Source organism: Fistularia commersonii, chromosome 24, assembly GCF_037954325.1.
Source record: "Fistularia commersonii isolate RoL2024-O1a breed Wild chromosome 24, RoL_Fcom_v1.0, whole genome shotgun sequence".
NCBI lineage: Eukaryota > Metazoa > Chordata > Actinopteri > Syngnathiformes > Fistulariidae > Fistularia > Fistularia commersonii.
In genome coordinates, this window is record NC_141307.1 from 11457940 (window position 1) to 11478323 (window position 20384).

General features: G+C 46.0%; 1 protein-coding gene across 2 annotated transcripts in view; it reads left to right on the plus strand.

The window, feature by feature from the left end:
- The first annotated feature begins 11075 nt into the window (after positions 1-11075).
- Positions 11076-20384, plus strand: part of rims3 (regulating synaptic membrane exocytosis 3) — a 34021-nt gene continuing 24712 nt past the window's right edge. For both annotated transcript variants that reach the window (XM_086171649.1, XM_086171648.1), the window contains exon 1: positions 11076-11389. In XM_086171649.1, the coding sequence (XP_086027775.1) occupies positions 11122-11389 (268 nt within the window). In that variant the 5' untranslated portion in view covers positions 11076-11121. The remainder of the gene's footprint in view (positions 11390-20384) is intronic.

Sequence of the window (20384 nt, forward strand, 5' to 3'; positions counted from 1 at the left end):
CTCCTCAGAATTGATAAACGGAAAGGGCAAAGGGAAAGTCCAGCCTGCACACACACACACACACACACACACACACACACCTGACCACACTTCAGATGTATGGCTGATCTGCTGCTGGTTCTGATCTCCTTTGAAATGAAGATCTAATGCAAACAACTAAAAGGGCAGAGCAGACGCTTATCACACTAATGAAGCGGCTTCCGAGTGTGTGTGTGTGTGTGTGTGTGTTTGTGGCGTCTGAGTATGTAAATATAATGTGTGTGCGTGTGTGATTTTTGAACCCCGTGAACCCGCACGTGGTTTGGTGCGGTCGAAACCGATAGCGATTATAATGCACTGCTGGCTACTTCCTGTTAAAATGGCGGTAATGTAAATTCATTTCCCCTTTTCGCATTTGTCGCATAATCACATTTCCATTATTCCGCTTTGGGTTTGAGCGATGACGGAAAAAAGGGTCAGTGGGAAATCACGTGCGATAGAACAACGCAAACACACCCGATTTCATTCATTCGCCAAATTCTCCGACACTTTTTTCCCCCGTTTGCGATGATTCTGCGCTTATTTCGCGGTCATTCGTCATCGCAGATTGTTTTGATGGCGTCCGTCGACTCGGATGCGATTTGACTCATATTTCAAATTCCGGCATTGTTTTTGTCCTGTTTGCGCGTCCATCATGTAAGATGCTTACCTTCTCGGCAACCGCTGGATTTTAGCGAAGAGACACGATGAGGCTATTCATCATTTTGCACCAGCGGAGCAAAATCCTTTTTTTTTTTTGTTTGTTTTTGTGGATTGAGGGCAGTTTCATTCCTTTTTATTTACACACCGATAAAAAAAAAAAAAAAAAAAAAGCATAACTCCAGCTGCAGCAATGCGGCCTTTAAATATGACGTTTTATTATTCATTTATGCATTATCTAGTGCTTATCCTGCACTCCACGGGGATGCTGGAGTCCATCCCTGCTGTCGTCGGGCGAGAGGCGGGGAAAACCTCAAACCGGTCGCGGGTCAAACGTCACATAGATCAGAGTTTCCCAACCGCTGTGCCGTGAGAGATCATCAGGTGCGACGTGGAAAAATGCCCACTTTCACCCGATTGGTCTGAAAATGATTTATCCAACGTAAATAATGTGTCTTCCCATGTCTATGTGGGCAGCGTGTCCATTCCATGGCAACGGGTAGTGAGTTAACCCGTGCATCTGTGTATCAGAGTGATTAGTGACGCTTTGCGTGATACATTTTTAAAATAAAAAGTACTTGTATCTGGCAGCGTTGTTGAAAACTACCAAGACGAGTGTGAAAGCAGTGAAAGCTGCTATAAAGTTGCTGAATTGGTCTCTAAATCCAAACAGCAAAACATTAATACTACCTGCCGGCAAAATCATTAGAGAAGAAAAGCTCGGCTCTGGCGTTGATAAAGAAATAGCCAGTTCTCTCAAATAATACCGTTTTCAGACATATTGATGACATGTCTTCAGATATTGCAAAAAAGTGTTCTGGAAAAGTTGCACATCAGTGGGAAATTTGCATTGCAACTTGACGAATCTACAGATATTAGATATATTAGATTTCACAGTAAGTAAATTGAGACGACGGTTTCATTGTAATTCGTTAAAAAACGTTTTTGACATATTTATTTGGTGGTGCGACGTGTGATTTTCCTAATGTAAAATATGTGCCGTGGCTCAAAAAAGGTCGGGAAACACTGACATCGACGTACAACGGTTCGCTTTCTCATTCACACATCGTATGTGTGCTTCGATGCTTGCAGACCGGCGACTTTGGCCGACTTTTTCCTCTTCGTTCATTTTGAAGCTCATTTGATCTCGTGTCTTCAGCGTCCTCCTTCTCGCTCACGTCTCTCGGGTCCAAACAGGAAGGACGTGTTTTTGACCCGTCGGGTAAAACGAACGGATCCGTGTGCAACCTTGTGACATCATGACCCGGGTAGCATCGCGACGTAAACAACATCGGCGTCCTACGAGCGACAACATTCTTTTTTTTTTTTTTACAATTTTATAAAAACCGAGATATGTTGAAGGGATTTTATTATCGTTTTTTTTTTTTAAGTAGCCAGTGCAAAAACAGAATATATGCGTGTGGAACGGTGAGGATACCGAAAGTGGAGATCAAGAAGTTGGAGGATTTAGGGGTCAACAGTCCAGAACAGTGGAGAGAGTGGAAAAGAGGTGTTTGAGGAGTTTAGAACGGGTGGAGAAAAGTCTCCGAGGTACGAAGAGATGGAAGAACATCAGCCAGAATGAAAGGAAAGGTGGTGAAACCAGAGATACTGGATGGACAAGAAACTGTGACAATGACCAAAAAACAAGAGGCAGAACTAAAGGTTGCAGAGATGAAGATGTTGAGGTTCTCTTTGGGAGCGACCAGGATGGAGAGGTCCAGGAATGAGATTTTTTTGGAGAGAAGGTCAGAGAAGGCAGACTGAGATGGTTGGACGATCTACGATGGAGGGAGAGGGAATATATTGGAAGACGGATGCTGGAATTGGAGGTTTGAGGAAGAAAAAAAGAGCAGATTTACGGACGTAGTGAGAGAGGATATGAAGTTAGTTGGTGTGAAAGAGGAGGATCCAGAGAGCAGGGTTCGATGGAGAAGGTTGACTCCCCCTGAAGGGAAAAGCCAAAAGACAAAGAAGATGTAGCCGGTACAAATATCGACCAAAAAGGACAATAAAAATGTAAATAAATGCGTGTGATCATCAAGTTAACAGCATCACGTGCTGTTGGAACCCGGCGGTGCAGGTTCTCTAAGGAGACGCCATGATTCAGATGCAGCTTTTACTTTACCCTTCAGAACACGCGCACGTTCCGGCGCACGTTTCGCCCCCGGAGGCTCAGCGGTAAAAGGCCGGCGAGGGATCGGGACGGGGTTGACGGAGGGGGAGCGTGAAGCTTCGCTCGCGGCGTCGGGACGCAGAAAGTCATACATTAGTCACCGGAGAGAAGCGTAGCCGTGAGTCAGGAGAGCTCCCGCTCTCATCCATCACATCCCTCTTAACCCACTTTTCCCAGCCGGGCTGAACCGCCGTGGCTTTATTTTATTCTTTATTTTTGAATCTTATATCCGCCGCCGAGAGCAACTCCTTTCTGATGGTGGTGAAAAGAGCCTCGGACGGACGGAAAAATCTTGATGGTACCAGTAGCTGCCAGGATGGAGCACAAGGTCCCGACCCTGGCCTTCAAAACCACCTCAGGAACAGATCCAGCATATCTGAACCAAATGATAAGACCTTATGTTCCTCTAATACAAACCTACTAGCAGCACCTTCTGCTCGCTCTAAGCGATCTCAGGCAAAACTGTTCTCCGTTCTACTACCTCAGTGGTGGAACAAACTTCCGGAAGCAACAAGACTAGCATCGTTTCTCTTAACCTTCAAGAAACAGGTAAAAACTGTTCTCTTTCAGGGCTTTTTACTGCGCTGACGCCCCAGATCAGGTTGGCAGCAAGTTAGGCTATGCAGTGTGTGTGTGTGTGTGTGTGTGTGTGTGTGTACGTTTGTGTGTCTCTGTCCAAAAAAAAAAAAAACCTCACTAACCCCAGCTTACTGTTCTGTATATTTCCTGTGCATCTTGTATTCGCAAGTGTATTTGCAGTCCTTATGACCTCTATTGTAAGTCGCTTTGGATAAAAGCGTCTGCCAAATGTAATGTAATGTAAAAAAATGTAATTTAGGTATATTTTGAAGTCACATCTTCACGCCTCATTCCTCCTCTCACGGCGTGGAGCGTTCCTGCGAGGCGATTGGACGTCCCGCGGCGTCTTGCGGGAGCGGCGGCGGGGGGGGGAACCGCCTCAAATCCCGGACAAGATATCGATTCTCCGGGGCGAGACGTTGTATCGCGGACTCGGCGGGGGATTAGCGTGTAAAACGGCGTGGGGGGGCTCGGGAAGCGGGGGATTGGCCGATGCTGAGGAGAACTAATCCTTCCATTATGAAAGTATTATAACGTGTCTTTCACATTTGTTCATTTTATCATGCGTGCACGTGTGCGCAGGTGTGTGTTTGCCTCGATATCTCGTTTCTGTTTCGTAGCTCTCGCGCGGCGGGCGGCGATTTATAACGCGGCGCCTTTTTCGGAGCCAATACAAATGAGTGTGAGTTTGACTTCTCATTTAAACCGCTAGCGTTGTTTCTCCGGCGGAGCGGAAACGTACATGTCTGCCGTTTAATTCTGCGTGGCCGCTCTCGACTCCGCCGCGGTAGTTAGCGCTTCCGCCTCGCCGTGAGAAGGTTTACGGTTCAATTTCCCTGCGGAGTCTCTGCGTTGAACAGTCCAGACGTGACTTGTATGACTTGTGATCCCTGCCCGTGGCTCCATCCAGGGTGAAACCTGCCTCTCGGCAAAACGGGAGCTAAGACGGGCTCCTGCTAGCTTGGGTGTTTTAGATAATGAGTCTTCTTTGGGCTTTTCCCTTCAGGGGTCGTCACAGCGAATCAACCTCCTCCGTCGAAATCTACTCTCTGGATCCTCCTCTCTCACGAAGTCCGTAAACCTTCTCTTTGGTCTTCCTCGAGACCTCCAAGTCCAGCATCGTGGATTGTCCGACCATCTCAGTCTGTCTTTTCTGACCTTCTCTCCATAAAATCTAACTGATGGACTCTTTCCTGATCCTCTCCATCCTGGTCGCTCCCAAAGAGAACCTCCACATCTTCATCTCTGCCTCCTGTGTTTTGGTCACTGTCGCTGTTTCGAAAGCAAACGCTAACCTTCTTCATCGCTCTCCTTTCCGGAGCATACCTCCACCCACCTGTTCCCTGCGCTCACTGCAGATCACAATGTCATCTGCAAACAGTTATAGACAATGAGTGAAAATCAAATTTTTAAAATGCTGTATTTACAGATCTGATCTTTGATTTTTTTGGCCATTTGTGGAATTAAACTGCGTACCGTGAATCTGAACCCAATGAGTGATACTTGTGATGGGGTGAGACATGTCGTCGGGTCCAATCCAACGTATTTATCGGACGTTTGAAATCTTTGAGCCCAGATCCGCGTCCAAAAGCTGCAAAACCCTAGAAGTGGAGCAGAGCCTCCATGTGGTGTCAGGGATGGAGCTCTCTGATTGGAAGGGATCTAAGACGGCGCAATGCCAAACGGATTGTGGACCTCCACGGATCACACACCATGCAAAAAGCCTGGCGTTGTGTAAACAAGCACGCTGTGTTGGATGTTGCAGAGGAAAGTATTGGGTTGTGGAAGGCTTTGGACGGGAAATTAGAAATTCCAAAATGTACAATTTCACACTTTAGGGAGTAATGTTACGCCGGTGAGCGGAAAGGTGCGCGCACAAAAATGTGAATCGTGTTAATGACTGTGAAATGAACTGGAATAGGAGAGCTTTCTCTTCGCCTCTCCGTTCGGCCCTAATCAAATTTTCGACCGATAAATTCGATAATATCGTGAGTCACCGAGTCGCCTCGGATTCAATCCGTCATGAAAACAGCGTGAACGGTGACGACTAAAAGCGCGGCAGGGACGCAAAGGTGCACGATTTTCTTTATTGACTTACGGGTCAACATGGACAACATCGCCTCGGCGGCCGTCACGTAACTTCACCGATAACTTTGTGAATCATTTTGAATCAACCGGTTGCAATTTCCTGACGATTTAACGCTCGAAGTCCTGGAAATTTCCGCTTCTCCTGCAGAGAAGCAGGAAATCACCTGGTTGTTGCAGTTGCAAATTGGACCTTTCCGCCCTCCACCCTCTCTGGCCGAAAGAGAAAAACAAGAGAGCAAGCAAAGGACTTGAGGGAATGAGAAAAACATTTATTTCCTAATAAAAACTATTCCAGGTAAATCGCCTTGAAAACAAATTGTGAGCAAACTTTTTTTTTGTTTTTAGCATTTTTTTAGCAATTTTTTACACACAAGCGGAGATCCTTTTCTACATTTCTTACAGGTGTACTTGTGGCAAATGGCACATTTCTCTGCAGAACGATTTCCGTCGCAACTCCGACGCACTTGGCATGCTGTCATTTTTTGAGGATGAGTTTGTTTTTTAAAATGGGGAGCATTAACATATGTTTGGGAGGTGTAACTTAGTGGCTCCAAACTCCAAACCTGCAAAAAAGCGCAGTCGCAGGACTTCGATAAGCGACTCCCTTCCCGGGAAAAAAAACAACATATCATAAACGAATGCACTGTTTGGGTCCGCAGCTTCGAAAACCAGGACTTTTTGCTTTTTTTTCTGCTTTCTGTCCGTCTTCCTCGCTCCGCACACCTGCTCTCAATCACCCGATCGCACTCACCTGAACCCGACCAGCCGCGTCAAGACACCTGCGATCTGTCCTCGCTTTGCTGGCTTGGCGTCTCTGCCACGCGGGACTTCCCGGTTTTTTCTCCGACCTCATGGACTTTCGGCTCGCCTGGTAAATCCCTCCCTGCTTGTTTTTGACAACACCACTTAAAAACACCGCAAGATGAATCCCTCGGCAATCCGGCTCCCATTACATGTTTTATTCCCGAACCGCTTTATTTGTTCACCATGATCGTTGCGGATGCTGTAGTTTGATCGCAAAGATCCAGTTCAGACCCCTGCGAGCAGAACGAGTTCGTTTTTTTACGTAAATCCTCAAATGTCATATTTCCATCTCCCGCACCCTCTTAAAGCTTTGTCGCTTCGTTGCGTACACTCCGAAAAGACAAACACCCCCTAATCCCTCAGCGTCGGGCCGTCGGCGGGCGGCGGGAGGTGACGGCCGCTGGGCGAAGGATGAGGTTTGCAGAGGGAGGAGATATAAATGAGTTTAGAGAGATGAGAGCGAGCGCAGGGGCAGATGGTGAGGGAGCTGGCTGGCATTAGCCGGTAGACAAATGCACTCCGGGTCTAAGCTGGCAACCGGGTGACCGTCGTGTGGTGAGATAGTCACTCAAATGATGGAACTTTGTGTTCAGAGGCTACGGAGAGTTTCAGTCCACACCCTGAAATAAAGAAGGATTTGTCTTTCGCACTTAAAGAGTGGCTGAGCCGGTTGTTTACTGGGAGGACGGGAGCATTTTTGGACGTTTTGGAGAACAAAAAGTCAAATCAAGAGTTTAAACACATCTCTAATTGGCAAGAAAAGATGTTTAGACAGGCTAGCTTAGCGAGCTACAGCGGCATACCTGGCATTCCATTGCGTGGAGTCGAATAAATCGCTGGATTTGAACTCTCCTTCTCAACAAGTGCATCTGGATTCCTACCGTTACTGGTCTAGCTCATGCTGGATCTCGTCACTTGTGAAGAAGATCCAGAGAAATTTACACTTGTTTACTTCGGGTAGCGGCGGCGGTCCGCAGGAACATTCGTTTTGTTTTCTGGCAGGGAACCACGGTTTGCCTCTGAATTTGAAGCGCTGGCTCAAACTACCGCTCGTGTTTACACTCGGCCGCAAACCGCCCGGAGGGCCTGGGGGAGGTCACGGTGCGGTGAGGCCGACAGGACGCCGTCTGCAGAGGGCAGAGCGGGTGACCGTGCCTTGTGATCGATCCCGAGCGAAGATTTTCCACAAGTCCGGGAAGATTCCTACTAGAATACTGTATTTGTATCCTATTCCAGTTGATATTCTTGTCGTGGCAACCGGACTTGAATTTCTTCACTTGAAGATGCTTCCTCAGTTCTGGTGACCTCTTGGGAGTTTCCAAATAGAAGTGCCAGGGTTTTGGACGTTATGTAAATTAATCGGCAGAATCTTGGGCTAAGGCGGTTGTTACTTTATAGTTTCTTTCTTAAACTTTATAGTTTCACTGAGACACTTTATAGTTTATTTTTATTTCTAATTCTGCCTTTTTCTTTTTATTATTTATTACAGTTATATTTTCTGTAACTCTGGCACAACAATTTCCTTCGGGATTAATAAAGTTGTTCTTCTCTTATCTTATGCTAATGGGGTTGTTGTTCGTTGGGTACAAAGGAACAACTTCTGGAAAAGGTAAAGCTAAACCAAAAAGAGAGAAACCAATACGGCGTTGTACGTTTGTGAAAGTGGAAATTTGATGTTAGTTCAATCCTTGCAACATTTCTTGATGAACTTCATCCACCGGTGACGCTTTTGCAAGTCGGTGCCGCTTCGTCAACTTTCTCCCGCGTGGTTGGTCCATCTTGGGGCGTTTGAGATCCCGCCGCTGGGATTCTTCAGAATCCTACATGGGACTTCAACTTGGGAGACCACTTCGCAGATGATCCTCACAATCCACCAAGAGGCTTTCAAATGCCATCAAGAGCGGAATGGATGAATGCTCTAGTTGTTGCGGTTTGACACGTTCCCATTCTTTTTTTTTTTCCCCCCCCCCCCTCACTCATCACCCATTCTATGCGGATAATGCTCCGGCTTCCAGCGGCGCCCCCCCCCCCCTCCCCCCTCCTTCTTCTCGTATTCATTCATTATGAAACATTCTCCTCCCACGTTTTTCTCTGGAGCTTGCTCCTCTTTGTCCTCCCGCCTCTCCGAAAAACAGATGTCTTCCCCGTCCGTCCCATTATCCTGAGCAGCAAGAAGAAATGTATTTCTCTTCACGTCGACCGTAACGCTCACCCCTATCGCTCACTTTAGCTCGACGGTCTACTTACCCTGCGCGGATCTTGCAAAAATCCAAAATTTGCCCTTTGCTGCCTCATCTGTCATCAATTGCACCCACTTTGGTTATTACTGTAATTCTTCCCTTGTGGTTACTCAGCTTTTTTTTTTTTTTTTTTTACATAGTTGTTTGTGAATGACAAAGGCGCGCAGAGTCGTCTCAGGCACGACGCATTTACGTCCCAGCGTTCGATTTTCAGATGTATTAAGGGCAAATCCCCTCCCTGAGGAATATGCATTTTTTATGATTTCCAGCTACAGCAATGACTGCTCTTAATAGCAGAAAGAATGTTCGGATCATGCAATTACGGGCTGCGAGAAGTTTTCGTGTGGACGTGGCGTGCTTTGCATGCGCCAGAGTGGGAGGCGGACGCTTTACAAATACAAACAAGGGGAGAATTAGCATGCTAAGGTCACCAGCAAAATCAGTTGGGATGAGTTTTTTGCAGTTCATGAACAAGGTTTTCTGGGCTGGATTTCTAATATCAGGAATGACTGAGTAGAATCCCATCTCTGCGGTTGAGTTTATCCGGTGAATTATGGATATTTTGTATTTATTTGTTTGGGTGTTTATGACATGCATGTAAACAAACCACTCCGGATTGTAGCCACGGGCTAATTTGCGTCCGTTGTCCCACAGTTGCACTCAAATTCGTCCTGATCTATTGTACATACGCTGCTCAAAAAAATAAAGGGAACACTTAAAAAACACATCCTAGATCTAAATGAATGAAATATTCTTATGAAATACTTTGCTCTTTACACAGTTGAATGCGCTGACAACAAAATCACACCAAAATGATCGATGGAAATCAATCGTATCAACCCATGGAGGTCCGGATTAGGAATCACACTCCAAATTAAAGTGTAAAAACAAACTCCAGGCTGATCCAACTTTAATGTAATGTCTTTAAAACAAGTCAAAATGAATCTGTGTTGCTTCCTGAGTGGACACTATGATTTCACACAAGTGTGATTGACTTGGAGTTACATTGTGTTGTTCAAGAGTTCCCTTTATTTTTTTGAGCAGTATATTTTTAGTGGAAGGGGAAACCGGAGTATCTGTAGGAAACCTACCCAGACACGGGAAGAACATGCAAACTACACGCATGAAGGTCCCGTCATGCCCGGGAATCACATCCAGGACCTTCTAGCACTAACCGCTGCGCTACCCAATATGATGATATCTTTTAAACCAGGGGTGTCAAACTCAAGGCCCGTGGGCCGGATTAGGACTAAACAGGTTTAATCCGGCTCGCAAAGCTAAAAAATACCAGGTTTGAGGAGTGAATTGAACAATAGGAACGTAACGGTAGTTCATATGTCGTGATTTTACCGATCCGGCCATCCTTAGAATAGATTCTCCCCCGTGTCGCTCCTGAGCTAAAATGAGTTTGACACCCCCGTTTCAGTACAACTTGAAAAAATCTCTGTAAAATCGGGGTTGTCGTCTTAAGAAGAAATGCCTTTGTCACATGGAGTTATCAGTAGAGCACAACATCAGCGAAATTTGAGCTCATCATGGATGAACCGCGAGCAGAAGGCAGTCGGGAGCAGTTTGGGGTTTAGCGTCTTGCTCAACGACACTTTAGCAACAACACCCCCGACCGTCATTACTACATGCTAACATTTGGCAACCCTCTGTTTGAGAAATGGTTTTTTTTTTCGACAAGTCATTTTTCTAATGCAGATGTGAGATGCGCCAAGAAAATTAAAAGGTGCCCCGACGTCATCAGTCCATTTTTTTTCCGTCTCTTATGCTGACTCAGCGTCGGCGACATTACTCAGCACAACTTTATTAAACGACGAAACCTCCATTTGCGATCCATAATGTCCTCGTGCTCCTTTCGATTACGACTTAATTAAATCAAGTAAATATCGAGTGCCGGTCAGCGAGGCATGTCTCGGTTTTTAAGGTTGGAGACGAAATGTTCCTTAACCCGGCGGTCCCGAACCTTTTTTTTTGTACCAGTTTTATGCATGAAAATGTTTCCGCCGGCCGGTTACCGCAAATAATTCGTAGCCGGCGCGACGCTTGTGTATCGATGATCCCGTAACTTCGCTCGGAATTTTTACTTTCTTTTAAACGCTGCTTTCTTTGGCGACGCTTCTGCGGTCTCACCGTTTGCTCGTTTCCTCCCGAAGAAGCTCTCCGGCGACTTTGGTTTCTGGTTTGTTGTTTTCAAGGACTAGCTTGTGGTGGCTGATGTGTGAAATGGCGTGATAGAGTTAAGCGCGGCAGTAAAAGCAAAAAAAAACGGATCTTTTTCAAAATAAGATCCGTAAGGTCTGATGAAATTTGCGCCGAGAAAGATTTTCTGCCTTAACTCACTCGAGCAGTCGTCTGCCGGCCGCACTTTCCTGAATCGCCCGACGGTTTTTGGAGGTTATTTTTTCTTTCCTGCGCGCGCTAACTTCCAGAGGTTAGTGTGATTCCTGTAAGACAAGACTTTTAAAAATATCTTTCTTTCACCTTCTGATCTCTCCTCAGCCCTGCTACAACTTCAGCGCTCCTCTTCTTACCCCCCGGCCCTGCAGGACCATGATGCTCAGCAGCTCTGTAGAGGTTCCCAGCCCCGGCGGACTGAGCGGTCTCAGCGGGCTGAGCGCGGCGGCGCGCAACGTCGTGCGATCTTCCAGCATCTCGGGAGCCATGTATAGCCTGGAGAAGAGTCCCGGCGGCGGCGGCGGTTCGGACTCCGCGTCGCTAGCCGGCAACAAGAAGCGCCGTTCCAGTCTGGGAGCCAAGATGGTGGCCATCGTGGGGTTGTCGCAGTGGAGCAAAAGCACACAGCAGCTCAACCAGCACGGTAGGTTTTGTTTCCCCGTCTATACTTGACCGCCGCGCCTTGGTCTTTGACGCGAAACCACCTTCATCCCTACATCGCGGTTGGCTTTTCCTCAAGCCCTCCTCCCGGTCATCCTTTCCGGCCCTCGGTTTGCGTAAAAGTCCAGAGACGGGAATCTTTCCCGAAGGCGACCGAGTTTAAATTTCACTTTAGAATGACACCAGCAGAGTTGAACCCCGTTGGATTGTTGAATTGACGCTAGCTCATAGCGTGGCTTGCAGATGGAGACCGTGACGATTGCGAAGAAGGATGCCGTTGTGCGACGGCGCTGGCATCCCCCGTTGTGGCGATAGGATTTTGAGATGAGAACAACTTTATTTATCCTGAAGGAAATTGTGTTGCCAGAGTTTCAAGCGAAAACATAACAATAATAGTAGGAGGGAGGGAGAATAAGAAATACAATAAAATATAAATCGTCAAGGTTAAGGCTATCAAGTGTTCTAAGGTCTTAAGTACAAAGACAACACATGTGACAACACATTTAATGCAACACACGTGTGTTGAATCAGATTTGCGATGGTTTGCGAATTGAATTTGCCACAACGACAAAGATGATGTAAATTAGTAGCATTAGTTATCGACCGATCCAGGTTGTTTTCATCGCGCTGCTATAAACCGGGCACTGCTTCATGTCGCTTCTAATTCAAATTATTTCCTCAATGGACACAATGTCACTAATGGTTGTTGGAAATGAATGAATTGTGCTTAAATATAATTCATCTGCATTATATAATATCTCCTTTAATACCAAGAATGCCCTATTCAACTAACAAGCTACTGATGCTTGAAATGTTGCCCCAGACATAAGATAAGATAAGGAAATTGTTGTGCCAGAGTTACAGAAAATATAACAGTAATAAATAATAAAAAGAAAAGGCAGAATTAGAAATAATATAAACTATAAAGTGTCTCAGTGAAACTATAAAGTGTCTTAGTAAACAAGTGATAAAACTATAAGTGTCTTAGTAACAAGCGAGGTAAGGAGTGCACAATAGTATGATAAAGGAAAAATTGTAGTGTGGCTGTTATGAAATGAAATATTGCACATGAATGCTAAAATTGGTTTTGCAGAATCGGCGGCTAATATTGACCGTTGCGAGCGTAGAAAGCAGACAAACTGCTGCTTTCCAGCTGCGGCGGAGTGTTTGCCTCCTAATCTGACGACCAGGAGGTGCGACGCATTTAAATGACGTTCGTCAGTCGGCTCAGCTCGTCTCCTCGGCGGCTCAGCTCGTCTCCTCGGCACACTCCGCTTCCTCTTCTGGTACGCTGAACGTCAACCTTTTCGGAACACCGTGTCCGTGTCTCTCTCCGCTTGCCTGCTTCGCTATTTGCTTGTACGATATCCGTGTGCGTCGCCCCGTCGAACAAGATTTCAGGTTTTTTTATTTTATCGTCCGACAGGTTTTCCGGCCATCTCTGCTGAGAATTTGCAAAATAAGGAAGTCACTTGCGGTGTTAGGATATTATTGGGGTCGTTTTGCATCACCCTTGTAATAAACCTTTGGAAACGATAAAGAAATATATCTTTGTAGAGAGAAATCGCTAAAATGAAGAACATTACATTATAATGTACATATAATAATGAACATGTACGTTATAAACTTTCATTCTTCATTTTAGCATTTTAGCTTTAGCTTCGGCTTGATCGCAAATGAAAGGAACATAAATGAATTTCCATTTGTAGAGAGCTGTGTGTGTGTGTAGGACAATACAAAATCATTTACATGCAAAAATATTTTGAATACCAATCCTTGCTTGCTTCTCATTTGTCCATTCACACACACACACACACATGCAAACGCAGCCTGGTACTCAAGCACAGCTGACACTTGTCTGATGCAGGGTAAGCTGTTGATATTTTCACCGCAGGCTCTTTCATGTGTGTGTTCATGGCGGTGACGAGCGCTCACCGGAGGGGAGCTCGCGGATGAAGGAGGCCAGGAAGGGGGTGGGGAGGGAGGGACGTGGAGCGGAGGAAGGGGGGGGGAGTCTAAATTTAGATGTTCTCAGCTGCCAGAGGAACACATCGCGCTCGGAACAAAAAAAAAAAAAAATCGCAGGATCGTGAGCCGCTCCCGCTTCCGACCGTATCTGCATTGGTCGGGCGTCGAGGGGCATCGATGGAAATGATCGCATTTGAATTTCAGAACCGACGCCGGATGCGCTTTTCAAGTAAACACCTTTCGTTTAAGTGTCTATAAACTTTGCTCACGTACACCAGTTACATGGAAAGACATTACGTTATATTCCAGTCATTTAGCATTTAGCTTTTATCCAAAGCGACTTACAAAAAAATTGCAATTCAATAACCAAAAATCCAAAGTACCAGTAGTCGTAATTCAGAAGTCACCACTCTGCCAAATAACCATTTCAAAACCATATACATACATTCATTTCTTTGTTGTTTTTTTTTTTTTTTGGGAGGGGCGCTAAGTGCGATTAGCAGGGTAGTGCTTAGGGAAGAGGTATGCTTTCAGCTCACGGCGAAAGATGGGCAGCGACCCCGTTGCGCCGACCTTTCCTGGGAGTTCGTTCCACCACCGAGGAGCCGAGATCGGTTGGATCGGCAGCCGGGGGCTCGGAGTGACGGGGTGGACGGAGGGGGCGGATCTGAGGGGACGGGTAGGGACATGTGGTTCCACCATAACCTGGAGATAAGACGGGGCCGTCCCGTCGGCGAGCACCAGGGTCTTGGACTTGATGCTAGCGGCTACCGGGAGCCGGTGAAGGGACATAAGAAGGGGAGTCGTGGGGGAGGATTTGGGACGGCGGAACACCAGGCGGGCTGAAGCTTTCTGAAGAAGCTCCAGACGCCTGATGGTCACCGCTGGGGCTCCGGCAAGGAGGGAGTTGCAGTCGTCCAGACCAGAGACGACGAGAGCCTGGATGAGTATCTGCGCCGTATCCTCTGTGAGGAATCTGCGGATCTTCCTGATGTTGTAGAGGAGGAATCTGCAGGAACGTGCGACCGCTGCGACGTTCTCTGAGAACGACAGTCGGTTGTCTAGGACCACACCCAGGTTTCTCGCAGTTGTGGTCGGCCTTACTGCGGTGTTGTAGACGGCGACGGCCGGGACAACTTTTCCCCAGGAGAAAGAGCGGCTCAGTCTTGTCTAGGTTGAGTGGTTTGTTGCCATCCAATCTGAGATCTCACCAGGCAACCTGTGCCTATGAGCAATCCCAAAACAACGGAGCATCAAAGGAGTTTATTTGAGCAGGTTCCAGTGTTATAGTCAGTGAAATATCCCTTTTTGAAAAATGGATTCTCAACAAGTTGCTTGACCTGTTGCTTGGGGGTCGGCGATGTGCGGTGAAGTTCATGGCTGGTGAGGCAGGAGACCTGGGTGCCTCACTTGGTGGCTCTGTGCAGCTGTTTTATGATCGCTCGGCACTGGAAACTAGTAACGTAAATAGTTGACAAAAACATTTCACATTGGAAATGTTCATATAGCGAAAGTATTTAAACATTTTAGACAGCAATACAGTCTTGCAGCAGTCATTGGGCAATCTATGTTGAGGCTCCACAGTCCAGCTTCACCGCCTCTTCTCAGTATTTGAATAGTAAATGTGAAAATCCAGCAATTTTTGAATAAATAATCAAACTGGTGAAGTTTTAAAAGACAAATAGCTTTATAGTGCAAATCACTGATAAATATAACCATTCAATTCTTTTTCGTTTTTTTTTTTCTTTCCAAGATTGGCAAGTGAGGCACGGTCACTCCTGCCTCCCCTGACAGCACGTCGCTGTTGACGAAGGACGTTTGTAGCCGTAGCGTTCCTAGGATGCAGTTTTTGCAGAATATTCTTGTATTAAGCTGCTCAGGGCGTTCACTGGATTCGCTCCACAAACGATTGCGATCTTAATGTCACAGGGAGGATTTGGAGAACTTTCCGATTTTCGCTGGAAATCCAGTCAAACTAAATCAGTGACGAAATCAAGCGATAGCCATCGACAGCGACATTAGCGGGGTACTTTAGCCTATAGCCAACGCCGGTTTGCGCTGCAAAAACGCGAATACCGTCAATGCTGTTTGTCACGCACGATGGTTCCGCCGCTGTTCTCCCAATCCCGATCTCGCAGCGATCGCTCAGCTTCATGAAAGATCGTACGAATTTATCGACCCGACCTTGTAATTTGTACCTGCTGGCGGCTAAAGCTACATGACGGCTGACCCAAATCAGGCGAGTGACAAGAGGGTCGTACAGACAGATGACCGAAGTGACAGGAAACATTCTTTCCTTCACGGTCAATTTCGATCAAGGTCCTTAACGTGTTCCCCGCTTCGGTCATTAACGCTCCGGTCCGGCCGGCTGTCGGCGCTCCGTGTTCCGTTTGACGCTCGCATTGATCGGATGATGGAGCAGGTCGGCCCCTTGCGCTTCACGCTACTTCGGCCGCCGGCCGATAATACGCCGGCTGGATCCGTCCCCTGGGGTTTGTGGAGTGGATGCTGGTAAAAATAGATGAACAAGATTTTTATTTTTTTTAAATTACGCAGCTTCTCATTATTTGCTACCTTTTTTTTTTTTTTTTGTGTTTGTCAATTTGTTTGCACCTGTGCACAAATTTTGCACTTGGTGGAGCTTCGGGGGGGGGGGGGGGGGACTCACTGCGTGCAGTCATTTTAAATATACACTTATTTAACTCCCGATTGTCTTTTATGGTCAAATCATGAAAAATAGGAATGTTAAGGGAAACTTAATAAAGTGGCTCGACTCAGGATGGGGGGGATAAATAGCGGTTAAAAAAAAAGACCAACTGAAGACATTTGAATGGTATGTGGATATACTGTATCTCCATTAAAGTGCTGTTAGAAGGCATCGTGGCGATTGTTATCTGTCTCTACAGGACATCTTTTATCCATTCTGCCCTTCGTGAATTACATCCAGTCTGTTTCCATCAGCGGCGTCTATCCCCGAGAGCACTTTCTGTCAAGCTGGGAACAGGATTTATGGATTGCGCAGGTGTAAACAAACAAGGCCGGCGCTGCCGATTCCAGAAAACTGCTTTGAAAATAATCTTGGAACGAAGGTCTTCATCTTTCCACTTTATTTATCTAACTGGACGGTGGTGGAAGCAGACTGAATGAGGCTACAGCGATTGATAAACCCCAGTGCCTGTGAGGAAAACGCAGGGTTTTCCCAAACCGGATGATTTCTACCATCACTATTAAACATCTCCACGAGTCGATGCCCGAGCCGCCTCAGCCGACTCCTGCCGTTTGAAGTCGATTGTTTATTCCGCCGACGGCTGGAAGCTTCCGATGAACAAGCTGCTTTTTTTTTTTTTTTTTTTTTTTTTTTTTTGGTGGGAGGAATCCAACCCGACCCCTGGTCTTCAGCTCGACTTTCCCTCGTGACATCGAGCAGGCCCGCGGCGTTGATGTCTGCAGATTGTTCCACCACGGCGGCGCGAAAGTCGTCGACCGGCACATCCGGGCGCATAGCTTCCCCAAAACAAACGCCATTGACCATTTCAGAGGTGAGATCTGCCAACAAGAAGATATTAATCTAGTTTGTTATGCTAGGTGTCAAGCTGCTTATGCGCTTACCTCTTCCTGCAACCCATTTGGCCAGATTACAATGTGAATAGTTATTCTAAGTCCAAGTCAAACAACATAAATCAACACAGATTTGTTTGGGTAAAACAAGATGAGTAAAGAGACACACGCGCATGCTTTCGGTGTTTTGTGTAAATATATTATTTATAGACGTAGTGCATTCCTATAGGTAAACTGTATTGTGTTTTCCTTTTTTTCCCCCCCATTCATGGCGTCATAATTCTCGGTTTTGTAACAGCCGAGCGCGGGGGCTTTTTGGTTCTGTCTCTGTTCTATTTATTACCTGCTATTATTAGTAACGCGAAGAGTGTGTGCACACACACACACACACACAAAGCCCCGTTCCATAGGTTTAATGAGTGAGTCACTCCACCGCTGAGCCGAGTCTTATCCACCAGCCAGGTTCATCCACGATTGTGAAAACGGAGCCGTCAAAGTGGCTCCCGATATGCTGACAGGGATGCGGCGTGCGGTGAAAACAAGCGCCGCTGATGAGATTCTGAGCACCGGGAGAGTTTGATTAACCTTCCTCTTGTGTTCGGGTCGCCACCGACCCGTTTTAGTTTTTTAATGCATAAAATAATCACTTAATTTTTTTTTTTTTTTATTGCATCAAGGCTTCTTGACTTTGTCAGGAACCTTGATTTCAACAAATTCAACAAAAACATTTTTTTTTCACTGCATTATAAAATGCTCTTGTTGAAATTATATCATTTGTAGTGTTAGGGTCAGTTTCGACCCGGGTATAAAAACAAGATTACAAAGCAATAATTAGAGCCAAAATTTAAATCTTAAATGCATTGTCAGCCAACACGATAACAACCAACTCCTCCCCCACTCATGTGAGCTTCTGGGGATGCTCATTTGTCCAGGATTGCTGCAAAAAAAACAAAAATGAGCATGTCCAGACACGTCAGACACGTATTTATATTATTCTCTTGAGGTTAATTTTTCTGTTTTTTATTGAAATTGAGAGGTATGCTAATAATAAAAAGGCCCAGAGAACCACAACAAAAATTTTTAAACCCAATATTTTCATGGATAAGGAAGCCTAACGAGGTAACCGAGAGATGAGAAAAAGAATTGGAATTGAAGTTTTTATTTTTAGTGTATTTTAAAGCTGATTTAAGACACGGGTCGAAACCGACCCGTTAACACCGGGGATGCTACCAGAGAGCTAGCACAGGAGGAAGGTTAAAGGAAACCAGGCGTGTGTGTGTGTGTGTGTGTGTGTGTGTGTGTTCTGGATCCATGCTTCAATCCTGTATTGGGCTGGTACGCCTTCACCTCAATGTAATATAAAGGATTGGTTTGTTTTGATGTGTTGATAGATGTTTTTCTGCAGCTTCTGAGAACCTTCTCAGGAAATAAGCAGTTTTTGTTTGTGCAGTCAGGCAGCACGGGAACTAGGACCTCGGTTCCTAGAACCATTTTAACTTGTATGACGTCGGCGATTGGAATTCGTTGGTAGCAGACTGAGGGTTAGTTTTGGGCAGGGGTGGGCCAACTTTATGACTCGGGGCCGCATTGACTTTAAAATTTGACGGACGGGCCGGGTCACCCCAAGATACATGTGTATATATAAAAAAAAAAAAAAACATTCGTTAACAGTACATATCAGACTCATCTGACATTTGCTTTGAAAATAAAATCAGCTTGGTTTTGAAGGCTCTAACATTTGCTTGTATTTCATGCACAAAACGTTTTTTCCCTTGTAGCTTCACGTCCAGCTCATTCATGTGTGTCGGTACGTCCACAATAAACGCTAAATCACAAAGCCAATCAGTCATTCAGCTCAGGAAAATTCTCAAGTAGCTCCAAAAATGAAACAATCTCCTGTTTGAGCTCCAACATTCATTGATCCAATCATTCACATCAAGTATGAATTCTGTACCAATCTTTGGCGGGCCGGATTTAAAAGACCAACGGGCCGGATGTGGCCCGCGGGCCGTACTTTTCCCACCCCTGGTTTTGGGGGAAAAACACCGCGATCACTGGGCAACTGTGACAAAATGGTGAGGTGGAGCTCTTCTGGCCTGCCGTGCCACGGAGGGGCCTCCAGGACTCGCGGCAAAACGCTAATATTTTGACAAAGAGTTAGCTAACGTGGGGTTTTTCACCTGGCGAGAAAACAAAAACAAACCCATTTGATCGTCTGGTTATCGTTGTGGCAAAGCGCACATTTTCTGTTTTGAGTGTTGCACGCGATATCCCGAAACTCGAACCGGTTCCTTCTAGAGGAGGGTTGCTTCCCGAACAGACTTGTGCATTTCGTAGAACTGTTCCGTCCGAAAGGTGGACTGTCATATTGAGAGGGAGAAATTAGAGGCAGATGGAACGCACGTCATTTATTGATGTTATCGACAACAAAACATATGAAAATACAAGAACGGGAGGTCCGGTATGTCCGCCGGAGTCTCCAAAGGCCCGGTATTATAGTAGCCGGGCTGTTTTGGCAGTGACTCACCCGCGCCCTACTTCTAGCTCTGCGTCTGAGTCACTCTGAGGAAACGTACTGAAAGAATTTTTGGCCGGGACATTTTGGAAAGCTTTACGGTGATTCGATCCTTGGAAAGGGGGGCAAACGTTGCCCTTCAAAGAAACATAGACGTGTCTGGAGTCGACTGGATGACGTCAGTCGCGTCCGTGAGGCCGAGTTTAGGTTTCTACCGCTCGCTCTGCAATTGGTTTTAATTTGAAATAGTTGCCGGCTCTGGTGATGTCTTGGCATGATGGATCATTCAACTATGGATCTGTTTTCCTTGTAAATGCAAAAAATAGCGAGCGTACAAAGAATCGATCAAAAGAAAGCAACCACGTCTTAACGCCGGATGTGAATGTGACAAACCTGCAGAGGAAGCGTTTATTCATTTTATAACCACCGCATGGAGTGTGAAATCTTTTATTTATTCATTTATTTTTTTTTACATTTTTCAAGGTCAGAGAAATTTAAGAAGCCTAAGTTGCACGCAGGAGCTCAGCGGTGAACACGCAAGATCTTTTTCCTTGTTCCCCGTGCAGCTGCTGCCCTCAGGGATCAGCACAGCCAATCATCTGCCTACATCTAACCCTCTCCTCTCACACCGGCCAATCATCTGCCTTCATCTAACCCCCTCCTCTCACACCGGCCAACTTCATATCCTCTTTCACTCCACCTTTACGTTTCCTCCCCGGACTTCCTTCCTTCATCCCTCTCCTTTCTCCTGCTTCCACCTCTTTAAACCTGACTTGAACACTCAAGCTAGAATGTATAAAACTTGCATTAGGGGAGATTTTGTTGCTCATTTCTCATGGCGGCCAAATACGGCCGAGGTAGATGTCAAGTGGGCCGGACCATTAAAATAATAGCATAGTCTGCAATAAATAACCAAAATATCAGGTCTTTCCTCTGT